A 16705-nucleotide genomic window follows, 5' to 3' on the forward strand; every position below is an offset into this window, starting at 1 on the left:
CCTGAAGACAGGGAAACCCACAACAGGGTTACATTCTTCTCCTTCCAGAGGAAGGAACTGGGGGCTGGAGACTTGCGTTCCCGTTTTGTCCAGTTTGTTTTCAGTGTCCCCTTCTGACAAGTGATATCTGACTCTCTTCATGGGACTGCAGCCAAGGAGTAGGGATACAAAAGGGAGAAAGAATGGAAGACAAGTAAAATACTTTTCCTGTTTGTTTTTGGGGGGGAGTGGGTTCTTCTTAAAGAAAAAGTTTAAAATTGCTCAGACGCAACAGGCCTCCTGGATTTAAAGTGTCAGTAGGGTTAAAGACAACCAAAAAAACCCCCACAAATAAATAAAACAATGAAAAGAAAAAGGGTTTCCATGCTTTAAAGGGCAGCTCTGGGAACGGAATCTGCACGATGGCATCAAAAGCCTCCAGGTGGCAGGGGCACATCAGCAGATGTGCTCAGCTTACAGATGAACATACTTCTTTTTTCTTGACGGTTCAGCCTACAAATCCAGACTTGCATCTGACAGTCAAACTGAATTCTTTTCCTCACAGGCATCAGGAGCAGTAATAAAGATTTGGCAACAAATAGCTGACCCCAGGAACATTTATATGACCGTGTTGTCTCTTGCTTAGCTGCTCAAAGTCAGCTATTAGACTCCAACTACAATTCACTAAAATATTGTTGATCATATGCACAAGGAAATAGAATCCATCTCCCAGTTTGTTTAGCTGAATTGGTTCTGCATAAATACCAGATGTGAGCTCAAGCAGCGGAATTGATCTTTTTTTTTTCCTAGTGGAAAAAAAGCCCTAATTTTTAGAAATTGTTTCAAACATGATAAACTACTGCAATTCATTTTAGGATGTCTCAACTTTATTTCTTTGAAATGTAGGTATACTTTGGGCTAAAAATTACATCTGTCCCAGACTAGGATTGTGCAATTAATTATTTAATTTATGATCTGTCACTGCAGCCTGCAGGAGGACTTGAAACAATGCAAAGCAGGGCTGCAGCAGAGCCGGGCGCTAGGATTTGGGAGCTCAGCTGTCTTGAGAGAAGCCTCCAGGAGGGAAAGATGCTCCCCAGCTTCCAAACAGCACAAGGCCACCTTGAGAGGCAGCATCACCTACTCCTACCACGTGCCTATCCAAATATTTAACCTCTGTCTTGGGAAAGAAAAATGGTACCTAACCCACCAACTTTGAATAGGTGCCAGCCCCTAGCCTAGTGAATGATTTAACTCTCTAAAAGACCTTACTTACAGTTCATGGGATGGACAGCTGAAGTAGCTATGCCCTCTCTCATAACTTGTCACTACTAGAGATTATTACCATTCAAGGAAGAATTATCTTGCTCAGATTCTTTGCTGATCACATAGCATTGCTGAAAACCCCTCCTCTGCAAGTCACAGAAAATATATGTAGTTAGAAAAGCAAGGATGCTTACTGAGTCTGCCCACTGCCCTGGTAATTCATTCTCTCCGGCATAGGGCATCCAGGCTTGGTTCCTGTATGCCGTGGGTGGTGTTGGGATAAAATAGCCTGTGAAGCCAGGTCGGTTTGCTGCTGGTATGGCAAACACTGCTGGTACGGTATTACCTATTAAGAAAGAGAGTAGATATAATTAATAGCTGACATTTTCAGTTATAAATTAGAAGATAATGCTTATGAAGTAGCTGGCCTCAGTCTTTGTTTTGTTTTTGTTTTGTTTTTTATTGGTGAGAATGTGATCACCATCGGTTGGATGTAAGGCTCCCACCATCTGACTAGAACATCCCTATAATGCTGGGAAGTACTGAGGAAGGCAAGATTTGCAGTTGTCTATATAATCATCATATAATCTTTCAGGTAGGGTTTATTCCTGGGGCTCAGAGATGCATGGAACAATGTGGTTCTTGCTGCAATTACTCAGATTATCCACAGGATATAACTAGGCTGTCTGGAAGACCAGCATTTTATTACGTGCTCCCACTATTTACCTTGAGAGAAGCCATCATAAATCCATGTATTTGCCAGCTTTAGAATAAAATACAAACAACTTGCTACACTATGGTCATAAAATCCTCATTCCTAAATCCTGAGTGGGAAAGCTCTGTATCATCTTTATCGGGTAGTAAATAAAGCACGTAGACTGTGTGCTTTGAGTACTCAGTTATAATAAATGAACATGTATTTTACTTTTCAGATTCACAGAATATAACAAAAATAACATCATTTATGTGAAAGCAGAAGAGCCAGTAAACCCCATAAGAACACAATAAAGTACAATTCCTTTTCACTGAGGAATAGAAGTACAGTAACACTGCATAGATGGGCACTGGCTCTGTACTAGAGTCAATGCAGAGAAAATACAATTCCTCTCCCCTCCAACTGCACATTATTTGAATATTGCCGTATCGCCACTAATTGCCCTCAGTAGATATGATACCACTGTGTAAGAGGTGCCGACAAAGTGGCAAGACATGGGTGTTCCCCCAACTTCAAACAGAAAATAATTGATAGCAGTTAGCATCACTTACTGGGTGCTTCAAATATCTGCCCCCCAGAATGTAATTTACAGCCTTGGCACATCCTTGCTTCTGAACACTCTGCAAGAGAGTTATGCTGCCTACTCTGATAGATACTGGGGACACTGCATGGGCTCATACATAGAGATGGAAAGACTCGAACAGTGACACCCATCCCCAAAGCAGTCTCCACAAAACCAGCAATTTATAGGTTCTCAACGACCTCCCATGCAGTCCTAGGCCAGAAGGGCTATGGATGCAACCAGGGTGTGCAGAGGAGAAAAACATGTTTTGTAGCACAATTGTCTCCAGAGCAGAACCATATCATCTGTTTCAACACTGTCTCAAAAAAAAAAAAAAAATCAGAAAAAAAATTGGAAGAAAAATGAGTGATCTGTCATCCAAAATATGGACTAAAAGCTCTTTACAGTTATACAATGTTTTCTACTGTTAGGGACTAAGTCCTAGCTTTCATTTTGACATCAAGTTGTAGGTGAAAAGGCACTATGTCAGGGAGGATGCTGGAGTCACCCAGCCCTCAGAGATGCAGTTACTGTGGAAATGCTATGGACCAGTGGGATCTACGATGTATGTCTGCACGGCAGGTAGCCACAGGGTATCTCACAGGACCTCTATCTCAGTTCCTCCAGCCCCTCCATTTGCAAGGAGGCGGGCTAAGAGAAGAGGTGTGGGTGATCTTTGTTTTTCCCACGTCACAGACAGCACAAGGGTTGCTAGTTTAAATGAGTTAGCAAGGCTGGAAATAAGTATTCTTCAGGCATGTACAGAGAAGAAAGTGCTGCTCCTATAGATGACACATGGCTTCTACATCAAAATGCTCTTTTAATTTAACCACAGCAAAATGAGCTACTATTCAAAATGAACACTCAATTAGCTGATGTAATACCTTACCCCAATTCTTACTGCAATATCATTATCTTAAAGGTGATGTTGATGGGCTGCGTGAGCCAACATTACACTGTTTCATGCCAAATCAGCACCTGCAGCAATGTTTCTTCATCTATTGAGGCAATAAAAATTTATTTTCCTATCAGAACTTTAGAAATCCTTGTTTGTATTACAGTTGCAGGTTTCTCACAACTCCCCTTGTCTTTCCCTGTATTATAGCCATTTGTAGCATCTATCATATATGAAAGTTTCCTCCAGCTACCCCCAGAATAATTCTGGCAAGCTCCACAACGTACATGGCACTTTGTCTCTTCTGAAATGCAGCCTCTCTTCAGTGATAAGGCAACATACCTGTTTTTAACATATGGCAATAAAATCTCCACGTCACTAGAAATTATAAAAAAGTATATCACACAGAACACATTGCTGCAGACGTGAAGAAAGAGCTCTTGGTAACGTGGCATATTTTATAGCTTGAAATGCTTTAAAATGAAAGGGTGAGCATCTGCTTTTTTCAGATTCACATGCACCGTTTGCAGAAGGTATGACAAGAAGTGAGAGTAGAATGGATCTGTCAAACCTACTATATTTAATTAATTGTCAACAGATTTGCATATCCACATTATTATTCTCAGTAGAAGATGTTGAATACAATGCAGATAACTATTACTTCTGAGGAAGCTAAGAAGGAATTTTTTCTGGCAGATTAACAAAGCAATGTCTAATAAACCTACTAATTTCAAAACTTTGAACTGACAATGTAAAATTTTTTTAATCTTGTAAACTCTTTTCTATAGCTCTTCAAGAAAACTTTTTGCCAATGAGAAGCTATTTCAAATATTTTCCCAGCTAAATGTTATCCAGATATCATCAAAACAGTGTATCGTCTTAATCTCGTTATTAAATCCATTCATTCATAAATAAAATTCATATCAAAAGGACCAGGAACTCACTAGGCCTTTAAAACTGGGACATTTAGACCCAAATCAAGTCCTGCACTTGAGCAGGAACTACCTTCTCCAAAATAGGAGGGGAGTCAACCTAACGGATTACTTTTGACTATACAAAAGCCTTATGTTTTGAAGGGAAGGGGGAATATATCTTCAATTTACCCGCCTCAGCAGCCCACTGTTGTGACAAGACTAGGGGTTAAGTTTCTCAAGATGAAATAGGGAGTCATAAAACTCATCCCACAGTCAGGCTGGAAAACTTCAGTCTCACACATGCTATTTTTCATGTCCACTTGTTTTTCCTCCCTTTCCTTACAAACCAAGCAGAGCTGAATGCCGTTAAGCCTCCTTCTGCAGTACTACTTACAGCTCCATTGTACATACTCTCTTTTCAAGCACTTGGCCTGGTATTCTCGACTGATAAAATTATGGAAGGATCCACCTCATTTTTCCATGCCCCTCAGAACCCCGTCACCTGTCTCTCCCGCTTTGGTTGTTTCTGTACGTGGTGCAACACAACATGCGAGTCACACAGCAGTCCTAATACTGCAACTTCTGCTTTTGCCAGCCAACACCCTCTGTACCAGCCCTAAAAATTCCACTGGATTTTGTGGTACAGATGAACTGTTTTACCAGGCTTTAATAATTCAGAGTCCGTATCAGTGAGGCAGCAGAATGCCATACTTGAACAAAGACCATCTGGTACATTACTGCTGGATCTTACCTTCAGAAATGACCATTTCCTGGTGCTTCTGCAGGATGAGTAGTATTTTACAATGCAGCTGATGCTGCATTTACAAAGGAGCAACCCTTATAGGTCTCCTTCAGTTGCACCAGAAAAAAAACACCTAATACAGTCTTTCTCCAAATAATCATCTGTATTTGCTATATCCCATACGTTCATTTATAGGCAAAATAAATCGTGAGGTGCTCAAAGCTGCAAGTTGGGTCTGCACTATTTTTTCACCTGAGTGAAAAGCTGATTGATCAAGTGGACCAACAGACATTGGAGCTCTCGAACCAGGTGCAAAAGATGCCTGATCATGATGCTGGGCCTGATCTGCCCCACTGGACTCAGGTATTCTCACTTTGCTGCCAATATCTGATGTAGACCTGTGCATTAAGAAAGTAAAAAATAGAAACTTTTATCATTCTGACTGACAAATGAGATTCATAGCCACATACCTGCCTATCAACTACAGTGTGACAAGCCAGCTAGAAACGAGCTATCTGATTTTGCTCTGGCATGAGAAAAGTTTGAAGAACAACTGGAGAACAATAAGTTTGGAGAAGTCTGAGACAACTTCTTTAGCCTGGTCGCTACTTTGCCAAAGCATGTTATTATCATTGCATAGAGCATGTGCTTGCTGCTTCAAACAAATGCCTGTGACATGCAACACAAAAAACAGAGCTTTACCATAGTTCATCAACACAAAACTATAGACAATACCATATGACTACAGTATATATGACATGGTATCATATAGTAGGAGACTACTATGGTAGGTAACATTAACTGCACTTGGGAAGTACTAACATCTTTTGAAATGGTGTGTCCCAGTTCCTTTAGAGCTAAAATGTGATAGATGAACAAGAGTATGTCAGCAGTGTCCATATCCTGAATATTTGGATGCAGTTACGATATCATTAGCAGCCACTCAGAAAAGTTTCCTTTGGCCTCAGTGCTCCACAGCAACTCTCAGCAGGCCTGTGGTGCCTCGAATTGCAGTTGGCACCAGGCAGTACTTAACAGCACAGCACTGAAGGCTAAATGAGTTCATCCACCACAGAAGCATAAAAATTCCTTGAAATGCATTTTATAGAGCGCCTTACTGAGAGGAGGAGGCAAAATGTATACACCAAGCTAAGGCAGTCAGGCTTTTGCACATATTTGGCTTCAGAAACGCAGGTATGAGATATCTGAAAGCTAGGCAGAAATCCCCGGACCCGAGGTACTGAGAAACATCTCACAATTGATCCATACCCTGTTGCAAGTCCTTGCAATAGAGAAAAGCAGGGAGAACGACAGGGCAAATTATCTACCACATATCTGCAATACAATACACTGTTATGCGAGTTGAGGCATAATTGGGTTTCCTAATTTTATTGAAAACTGACTAGCTAGTAGAAGAGAAAATTCATTGTTATTCCTTTCCTCTTCATGTTAAAATGAAATAAAACCAACATGTTTCTGATTTCATGAATGTGTCTTTATAAGTGCCTTGTAAGTGGCTTGTAAGTGCCCCTTCAGGGTTTGCCCCAGTTCTTATTACAACAGTGGTTTTTAAAGATCATACCTAAAATAAAACAACAGATAAATACCTCCTGAGAGAGGCAACAGCCACAGGACCTGTTCTGGGAGGGACAGGAGGAGGAGGAGAACCCATTACCATCTCAGGAAGCTGGGAAAATCTGTAAGCCTGTAAAGGAGAAAAATAAGTATTTTCTGAAACACCAATAGATCTCAGTCAAATTAAAAACCAAAAGAAAGTCAGAAATTAAATACCTGCTTCGCGTGCCAGCCAACAGGAAGTTAACTTTTTGTGGCATCAACAGTAATTACCTTTTACTTGAGAATTTACAGTGCTTGGATGATTTTAGGATGTGGAAGAAAACATGAACAAATGAATTCAGAGCCAAGATGAAGTCTAATTAAAATAAAACGTATTAAACATTGTCTCTGTGACATGTGTAACCTTGCTGGCAAAGCAGATCTGTTATGATTATGTGAGACTCAACAGCTGCTTTGGACCCACAGGAAAAAGATCTCAGTATTTCCACTCCCTCCAGAAACAAAGTATTTTAAAGATTCAGAAAGCATCCTCAGAGCAGCATCTAGTGAAGCGAAGCTGCCTGTGAGCAATGCATATTTCAACCTCTTCCTTTCAGCCTTGAAGAGATGAAAAGAAAATTCTTCACAAAAACCCCAAGCTCTGTAATTTTCTAAAGCAAAAACAAAGGTCTCAAACAGTTCTGAAAAAGCAGAGTAATTCAGAGGAACACAGGACCAACCTGCTAAGTCACAAAATTAAGCATCTTGCCCATAGTAATTCTGGATTTCATCACTAATACATGTGAAGGACGAGTAATCGTGTGCAAGAAACCCATGTCACCCAAGAAATGACATGTAGGACAAAATTTCTCTTCTAAATTCTTTGTACTGCTATAAATTAGAGGTCATAATTTTGCTAAATAAAGACAGAAGGATGATACCTCTCTAGCACTTCATTGACACTTTTCTTCAACATGTGGTTTGGGTTTGGGTTTTTTTTTTTATTATGCTTTTATTGATGATGCTTCAGAGCAATGCACAGGATTAAAGATAAGACCGAAGCAATAGCAAATAGCAAATTATGGGGAGGCTGTCCAGTATCAAGACATAGGCATTTTGACAAAAACTAGAGTCCAAAGTCCAATGGTGGGACTTTGGCCCTCTAAAGAAGAGGTATCTGGTTTAGCCAGAGAAGCTCCCTTCATAAACAGCAGAGAAAACTAAAAACACATTACCATGGGATGAGTCACTCTCTATCTCCTGCCTGTAGAAAGAGCCTAGAAGATTTACATTATTAGCTCAGACTTAACACCTACATTTAGGTTTGAATTTGGCAATATAAATCCCACACTAAATATCAAAAACCACTATCTTTCAGTAATCATCTTTAAAAATTACACATTTAGACGGTGTTCCAACACCTTCTTTCTCAAATAGCTGCAAAACTGGGTTAACGCAGAGGAAAGGTAACTTATCAAATACTGACTTTTGATGTCAGTATCTCTAAGGGAAAAGCAATACAGACCAAGCATCTTTCTCCCGCCTCTCACTGCCACCCCTTTTAGAGCAGGGTAGAGTTCCTCAAAGGCATGTCTGTGAAAATAATTTTTCCTTTCATGCCACCTACGAAGTCTCCTAGTATTTACTTTCGCCATGCTACAATGGTATTTAAAGTATTTCTATATTAGGTGGAAAAAAAAAAATCTAAAAAGGCAACAGTACATTTCCTAGCCAGGGGTTGGAAATACTGTTTTTTAATGAAAGAACTGTATAGAAAAAACAAATGCTATTTGCATCAAAGAAAACCTCAATTAGATTTCTCCTAATAGCGCTGGACTTGAAATGGTCTGCAGTGCCTCTTCTGCATGTGAAAAGCTGGCAGGGCTCTCACAGGCTGAACGGAACCCTTCCTTCTGGCTCCACAAGCCTTTCATCCCACATCTTGCTCTCAGCATGCAATTGTACCAAGTATGAAATTCTTTTTTTCCCCCTATTCTAAACGAACAGCACATGAGCTAATGTTTCAGATTGGTCAGTGACTCCAGATACTGTTTGAGTATAACATGGTAGACAGAGACACAGAGATAGATTTGGGTTTTCTCTTGTGTGTTAATGGATGTGCTTCAGTATATGGACATCAAAGGAGGCATTTTAAGGGATCACAAAGAACAGTTCACAAACGTGCTGTGACTTGCACTGAAAATTTTTCGGAAAAGTAGTAAACAGAAAATCGAAGCACATATTTTGCTGCTTATATAGGAGATGAACAATTTTGAGTGAGTGGCAATATTTTGCTAATGGCTGGCAGAGGGAATCCTATTAAAGTGAAAAATCCTGTGACGAGATCTGCTATGCCATGTTGAGGAACAGTCCGTTCTGGCAGACAGCAGTCAGTCCTCTGTGCTGAGCTTCCACAGACACCAAAAGTATTACGAGAGGGAACTCAAATAAAATTTCTAGAATTTCTCCAACGGGTCGGAGCATTAGTGTTTCCCTACGTGCAACACATAAATGGAAAAAAATGTTCAGAGGCTAAATTAAACCAAAGTTTTACTAAAAAGGCCTGTCTGTTATAGATTTAAATGAGCCCTTAGGTTCTAGGCTAGCTGGCATGATTGTAGAAATAAAGTCACTTCACTGAAATTTCTACACTGTTGTAAATCCAATCAGAAAAAAAAAAAACCAACTGATTTCACAGAAAATTTGCCTGATTTATTATTCAAAATGAGTTTATCCTTTAAAAAAAAAAAGTTGCTTCACTTTTGTTGTTCACAAAACAAAAAAACAAACAAAAAAAAAAACCCAAAAACCAAAACAACTCAAAAAGAGAAACATTCTGCATGGATTCCAAACTCTATTTTGTTGGAAAATGAGGACTTGTATAATACAAAGGCTATAACAATCACTGGCAGAAGTAATTAAATTTGAGATTCAGCACAGACTGCACAGGTACCAGACTGCAGACCACACACCACCCTTTCAGGAAGAAATGCCAGTGAAGGAGTCTGTTGTAGCTAAAACACTGACAATTTAAAAAGCAGACCAGTGAAGAATTTTAAAAAGTAATAAGTGCAGTTTAGCAGAGAAACTTCAGCCTTTGGGCCCAGAAGACATACAACACAACCCTCTGGAAGATAAAGTCCAGCCACCAGCAGACACCTGCACCAGTGTCTTCTACAACCCACAAAAGTCTAAGGTACCACCTGTCAGGATGCAGGAAAGAAACATTAAATCGGCACACAACAACTAAAGTCTAAAGGAGAAACTTTGCAGTTAACTTTAAGGCTACATTTCCCTGGTTGCAGTCTTAAAATATTTTTACAACCTCCAACTTACAGATGTATTTGTCTTGGGTGAAATTATTCAATGTTGCCTTCTAATTACAGAAATATCCATCTCCTTACATCTCACCATAGGAATTAAAAGGGCAGTGTCTTTGTTTACTCATTGAATGATTTAGCTAATTTGATTATTAAATTGCAATCCAGGAATAATGCAAAGTTATTGATTTCAGCTGGATTTGGTTTTGCTTTGCTAGCTGTCCTGTTTTATACTTAGTTTAGTAACTGTTATTGAAAGTAGCTGAACTTTGGTAAAATACTCTTACTTTACCTCTGTTAAATGAAGAGAAGCTCTGAGGATTTGGATACATTACCAGCCACTCAGCCTGCAAGTCTGTCCATCAGTGCCTGTTGTATGGTGCTAGGTCTCACCTTGGGACCCAGAGCTCTGTTACTCTCACTCCTTTTTCCAGAGCACTAAAGAGGAGACATGGGAACTGGACCAGCCTTGTAATAAAGAGGGTTTTTTTCCCTGGCCATAGCTCTCTGCTTGACTCAGCTGTGTGAATTTCCAAAGCAGTAACATGATCTGCCGAGGTACAACGCTGGCAGTCGGGCTTGCGTTATACACTCGATGCTATAACTCCATCCTCCAGTCATAGTATACCAGCTGGATGACAAGGACCCAGCTATGTATTGCTCATCCCATTTTTGGAGGCTCCAGAACACTAAGAGCATTTTAATGCTAAAAAAGCATTTTACTAGCTTTTCTCTGCTAGGAGAAAAGGAGAAGGCACAAGCCCCAGATGAAGGAATCCTGTTATCACAGGTCACCCATGAGCAGTTTGACAGACAGGCATTCCCTCACAAGAGCTACAGAGAATCTAGGTATTAATGCTAGCATATAAAAAAAAAAAAAACCCACAGAAGGCCTTAAAAAGAAAAAGGAAAAAGAAGATGCATGCACACTATGGAGAGAGACACAACTGTTTGATGGTAGAACTAGTCAAGAAGTTGACTGCAAAAAAATCAAAGATCCATAACTTGGAGGAGACCTGAAGAAACGTAGACCTGAAGAGTGTTTCTGGTTCCCTGAAAGAATATGGCACAGAGGGAAACACTGAGATGGAGATTTGCATGCAGATTTTTGCTGTTTTGCCTCAATCTGTTTACCATTTGTGCTTTATAAAGGTAGAGAATGTCTGTGCTAGAAAACTTACACAGCACTTGTATCACCTCTGAAATGCCTTTGCAATAATAAAAGCTAAAGTTGCACTGAAGTTACTGGAAAGTTTGTGGGTTCTTGTAAAAATTTGAGAGTCTAGTGTAACTGGGCTGCAAAGAGCCAGATCTCAGAAGAGAGTGATGGGCTGAAGATCTTTACACTTGCATTGTATATAGAGACCCAATGGGAAAGACGATGTCTGCATTTGTTCCATCTAAGCAGGCAAAACGTTTTTGAATCCAGATTTTGCATTATAATAGCATTGTTAATGTTGACTTTTAATTGCCACTAAGAACTGCATTTTAAGAAAGGGCAAAAATAAAAAAATTGGTTTGCATCCTCCCCCATATAACAAACATCCCAGTGTTCAGGTACCTCTCATCCTCAAAGCTGCCGGAGGCTGCTCACTCATCCCGGACACCTTCTCTACCTGTCAGCCCACCCACTCTTGAGTGCTCCCCTTTGCAGCATCTCCCCCATGGCTGCTGAACGGAGGTATGCTGGGCAGGCAAACAGCTGCTAAGGTGCTGAGGGCAGTACTTCCTCCATGTTTTTCCTACCCACAGGTCACTTCCCACATGTCTCAGCTGGATATTTTCAATTCCAATCCTCTGTCCCCATTTGAGAACAAACCAGTAAATGGCTTAGTTAAAGTACAGCTCGTATTCGTGAAACTAATACCCAGAAAACTATGAATTAACAGCCCTTATTCAAAGTCCAGCAGCCTGTGCCTATCCTAATCTGTGGTGATCAATTACCTTCAGGGCAATTTTTAACACTGTCTTCAAAATGCCAGAAAGATAAGCAAATGCTTAAAGGTCCTAAACATACAGGTGATTTAGAAGAGTAATGAGTCTTGGAAAGAAAATAGTGAAGCATTCACCAAAAAAGTATGGCTATTGGATTTTTTAAAAATCTGTCGCCATATAATATTTTTAATTTCATTTTAGAAAGACTCTCTGAAGTGTAAAAGTAATTTGACTACCCATTAGCTGTCTCTTAAGCTTGTAATCAAATTCGAACCATGAAATATGATTATATGCTGTATGAAGTTCATCAAACCAATTTCAAAGTGCAGAAATAACCTTTAGCATGGTCTAAATAGCACAAGCATGAACCTTTGCAGGCAGTGCCATTGGTTTTCAAATATGTTCAGAATAGTTAAGAAGCAGCATCCCTTAATGTATTTTTTTTTATTGTCATGGAAGGAAGTCATAGTAATAGTTATTTTGAAATGAGGACATTTTTCTGCATTACTTTCATATTCTAGCCAGAGTAAGGGACTCCATTTGAAATGCATTCTTTCCAAAAAATATTCATTTCTGACCAAAAAAAGCCTTAAAATGAACAACTTTTCACACTTATATTGATAGATGGGCTATTTCTCATCTGAAAACAATCATCTCTTGTTTAGATTTGTACCTGACATATAAGAAGGAAAATATTTTGTTGAGTTTCACAATACCATGTGTGGGAATTCAGGGGTGGTTTAACATGCCGATGGTGTGCACAGTGCTACTGTGACTGCTGTCTAGATACCTACAAAATTCCATTAACAAATTCCATCCATGGATTTCAGTTCTTAATTTATTTATTACTTTTGTAAGGTAAGGACATGATAGCTGCCATTTGAGCCTAGAAAATGAGGGATAAAGAGCGATTTACATAAGGTCAACCAAGAAACCTGTGGAATTAAACCATCTCTAGGGTCCCAAGTCAATAGCTGTAACTGCAAGATAGTCAATAACAGCCCGCATTTCAGGTCACTGATTACTACACTTGGTTCCCTCTCTTGCGATGATGCTCTTCAGTGATGCACCTCATGCAGAAGTGTTGAATGTTTCATACCCAGCTGCCTACATAGCTGTTCTACAAAACCAGATTGCTTCCTAATGTGCATTCAGTGAGTAGGAGGAGACATGCAAACAAGTTCTTGATCTGTTGAACAGCCTGGAGCTTAGTGCAGCCCATTCTTTCAAGCACAATTTAGACAAGACAACCTTGCTGCTAAAATAGATACTAAGAGTCTTCATGCAAGAGATGGGTATGGGTAAGCACACATACATACACCCCACTAGCTGTACTTATTTACTGTAAGCATGGCTTTACATCTGGCGTTAAGCATGTAAATAGGGCTCCATCTTTAAAAAAATGTGTCTCAGAGTAGAAATATCTTTATGATATTACTAAAGAGAAGTTTTACTTACTGGTCTTGGTAAACTGTACTGATACATTTCTGGTCTGTATGTGGGTACCCACTGTACTCCCCCTCTAGGTCGGGTCATGGTACCAGGAGCACTGGTCACAACCTCCGAGTAGGGCAAGTGTGGTGCTGAGCTGTACACCTCCTGCCTGCTCTGTCCTCCGTGGCCCGCAGAGGCCAGGCTGAAAGCCTCTTCCAAGAGCATATGCATCTGCTGTCGAACCTCATCAATGGAGGGCTGAGAACTTAAAGTTGAGGTCTCCGAGTGGCCTTTGGCCTGACGGGACCTGGTGTAACTCCGAGGCTCGTTGACACGGTCAACATTTGTTTCTTCTATAATTTCAGGCTCAGTCTGTTGAATGGAATAAAAGCACGTATACGTAAAAAGCTTTACAAGGCAGTATTTGTGCTGCTTCACACAAAACATTCTCAAACAGATGTAACATATACAAAGTCAGGAATTGTGACAATATAGACGCATGACAAATACTGGAAAGGAGTGATATGATGCAGGCAAGTATAATGGCCAGGGACTCAAAGACCCGTTTATATCTGCCATTGTTTGCTGCAAAAACTAGCAGGGACACTCTGTAGCAGATTAAATTGTCAATGATTCACTTAAAAACAATTAGAATTAATGTTTAAATTCTTCTCTTAGTTGTTAGTATCAATGGGAGCACAACTGTGCCAGGAGGAGTATGGCTCCCCAAATAGTACCATCACTATGAAGGACCCCTTACAAGGGACCGCTTGTTACAGCTACAGAGACTGAAGTTCTTTTGTCTATTCTCTCACGTTAAGATTTCAGAAGAATTAAAGTTTAGGAGTTTTCCTGAACTTTCTAACCCAGCGAGGACCACTAACAACGATGCCACAAACTAGGTCCTGTCCCTTGCAGAAAATATCCTGACCCAGCTCGGTCATCTTACCTAGCCACTGAACAGTAGTTACACAGAAATTTATCCAAAGCTAACATGGGAACAGTGAATGAAGCACATACTCTAACAAGCAGATAGTACTCGTGCAGCTTAACTTGAATGTTTACTCCTAGCGTAATTCCTTCTGTACAGATAAGTACAAACAGAAATACCCCCCTGATTTTTTTGCCTATAACTCCAAAACAGAAAACAACATCATATTATAAGAACTTGACAGTGAAATACCTAACTTCATCTATCTTCTGTAAGATTAGTTTTACAGGCTATAGTTTTAAAAAATCCATGTTAAACAGGTAATCTGAAAAAGCAACCAATTTCTAATTCTTTAAATATCAGTAAAATAAATTCAAGATGCTAGGATAACTGGAATGAAGAATAGGATATGTACCTCCTTCTATATATAGCATGTGGTTAGAATTGTGTTAGCATTTGAAATAGCCACAAATAAAAGAATACAACAGGATGTTCTTATTAAAAGTTCCAGCACTGCCCTGATAATTTACGTGAGTGCTCTGTAGCTCCTGCTGTGGCATACTTTTTTTCTCCATGTAATAATGCAATAGCTTTCTATATACCTGACTGGATAAGCAACTGTCATCCCAACCTTTTGCAAGCTATGTATGGTCATATATATTATAGGACAATCATAGTACATATTTCTTTATCTGCAGAGTCAAAATCAAACTGACTTGCTTCTTCTGTTATCAGTCATTCAGAGAAGAGTTACATGGTTAGCCTAAAAACTGACAATAAATTTAAATAATAGATCTTAATTTGTTTTCTCTCTTAGCTGTTATTATTTTGTATTTAATGACACTATAGCAATAAAAAAGAAAATGAAGACAATAATTAATCATTTGAATATTAGAATTTAACCGTAATTTATACATTTATATTTATATGGTATATTGTCCAAATTCGAAACCACAAACCCAACTTTAGGCTTCCTAAGTGGTACACGCATCAGATTGGAGGAGGAACTATGTAACGGCACAAAGTTATCTTAAACTGAAAAACTTCATAGGAAATCTTCAACTAAATAGTTTCCCTTCATTTCCTTCCTGCATTTTGATTCCACTGTTATCTGTGTTGTTACAGGATAGGGTAAATAAAAATAGGTAAATTTTAGAAGCCTGATAGGCTTCTATAAAATGCAATGGTAGTTTGTAAGTATAAGTGCAACCAAAGAGCCTCTGAAATCGTACTGTCCCAACTGGATGATTAATGACCATGGCTCTACTATTTCCTCATGACTGTAAAAATGTCAATGAATGGAATCCCACAAGAGACCTGTTAGTATCCGATGCCGAAATAAATCAGGTTCTTTACTACAACCCCCTTGATGAAGCCATTAGACCTCTATAGAATGTCCAAAATATATTATATGAATAAAGGATGCATATTAGCAGTCAACATTAAGTCAGCTTTGATTTATCAATATAAAAGTTGGCCTGAAGATTTTGGAGGAGACTGGTGACCATTACTTTTCCTCAAGTTTTAAAATTTATTTCAATTTATCCTATCATTTTCTGATGTATGTCATTTGCTTTCCTATCAATTGAAACACATAAGTATCATAAATAGATGCCATTATGCATTAATATTACCGTTATAAAAATCCGGCTATTGTTCATACAGCATTACTGTATAATACAAGGAACTGGGATTACATGAAGAAGGAAAAGAAAGTCCTGTACTGAGACACAGACTTTATACACTCCTGGCATAACTCTGCTGCTGCAACTATATCAGTAAAATTCCTCATATGAACATTAATCCATACGATTTTTGAGGAGTTGGATTAATTTAACTATATCAATAACATTATACCAGTAAATTCTTTTGTATATTGATCTCTTAGATATGTATAATAAGGTCATTTTCTTCCTTTTACACCAAAACCAGCCTAAATATTTTCTGCCTTAGTATAAAGCTCATTAGCAGTCTAGAGGTTCTGGACTCTTTCATTATAACATTTGCTGTACTCACCGTTGTCTGTGAATGTGTTGGAAATAATAAACATGTTAATAAAGTCTCCTTAATCTATTTGCTAGTTGACGATATTAAGCTCTGTTGGGATTATTTAAAATTGAAAGATAGGTACTGTTCAATAATAATCCATTTATAAAAGATGCTATAAAGGCAAATAATATACTCAGAACATCAAACAGTAGAATGTAAGCTCCAAAATAATACAAAAAGTTACATATTCTATACGGACAGGTATGTAACTATTGACCTCATATCCTGAACTTTTAGAGCTAGAACTTTCTCAGAGCTAGAACTTTTTAGCTCTGAGAAACAAAACCACGATTCAGAGAAATATCACAAAAAATGCGATTATAGGTAATGAAATATTTTTAGAAAACCATAATTGAAATATTAGAAAGGGGAACCATATTAAAAAAACCCAATAGTATGGAATGGC

The 16705-nt window shown here is 38.9% G+C and overlaps 1 protein-coding gene across 1 annotated transcript in view; it reads right to left on the reverse strand.

Annotated features, from left to right (window-relative positions):
* The window catches only part of KIAA1549L (KIAA1549-like ortholog), a 117025-nt gene that overhangs the window by 2778 nt on the left and 97542 nt on the right, over window positions 1-16705 (reverse strand). The window contains exons 16-19 of the mRNA XM_009334573.1: window positions 13344-13691; window positions 6681-6778; window positions 5326-5471; window positions 1440-1591 (exon numbers count right to left, since the gene is read on the reverse strand). Coding sequence (XP_009332848.1) covers window positions 1440-1591; window positions 5326-5471; window positions 6681-6778; window positions 13344-13691 — 744 coding nt within the window. The remainder of the gene's footprint in view (window positions 1-1439; window positions 1592-5325; window positions 5472-6680; window positions 6779-13343; window positions 13692-16705) is intronic.

This window comes from Pygoscelis adeliae, unplaced genomic scaffold (assembly GCF_000699105.1).
Source record: "Pygoscelis adeliae isolate BGI_AS28 unplaced genomic scaffold, ASM69910v1 Scaffold171, whole genome shotgun sequence".
Lineage (NCBI taxonomy): Eukaryota > Metazoa > Chordata > Aves > Sphenisciformes > Spheniscidae > Pygoscelis > Pygoscelis adeliae.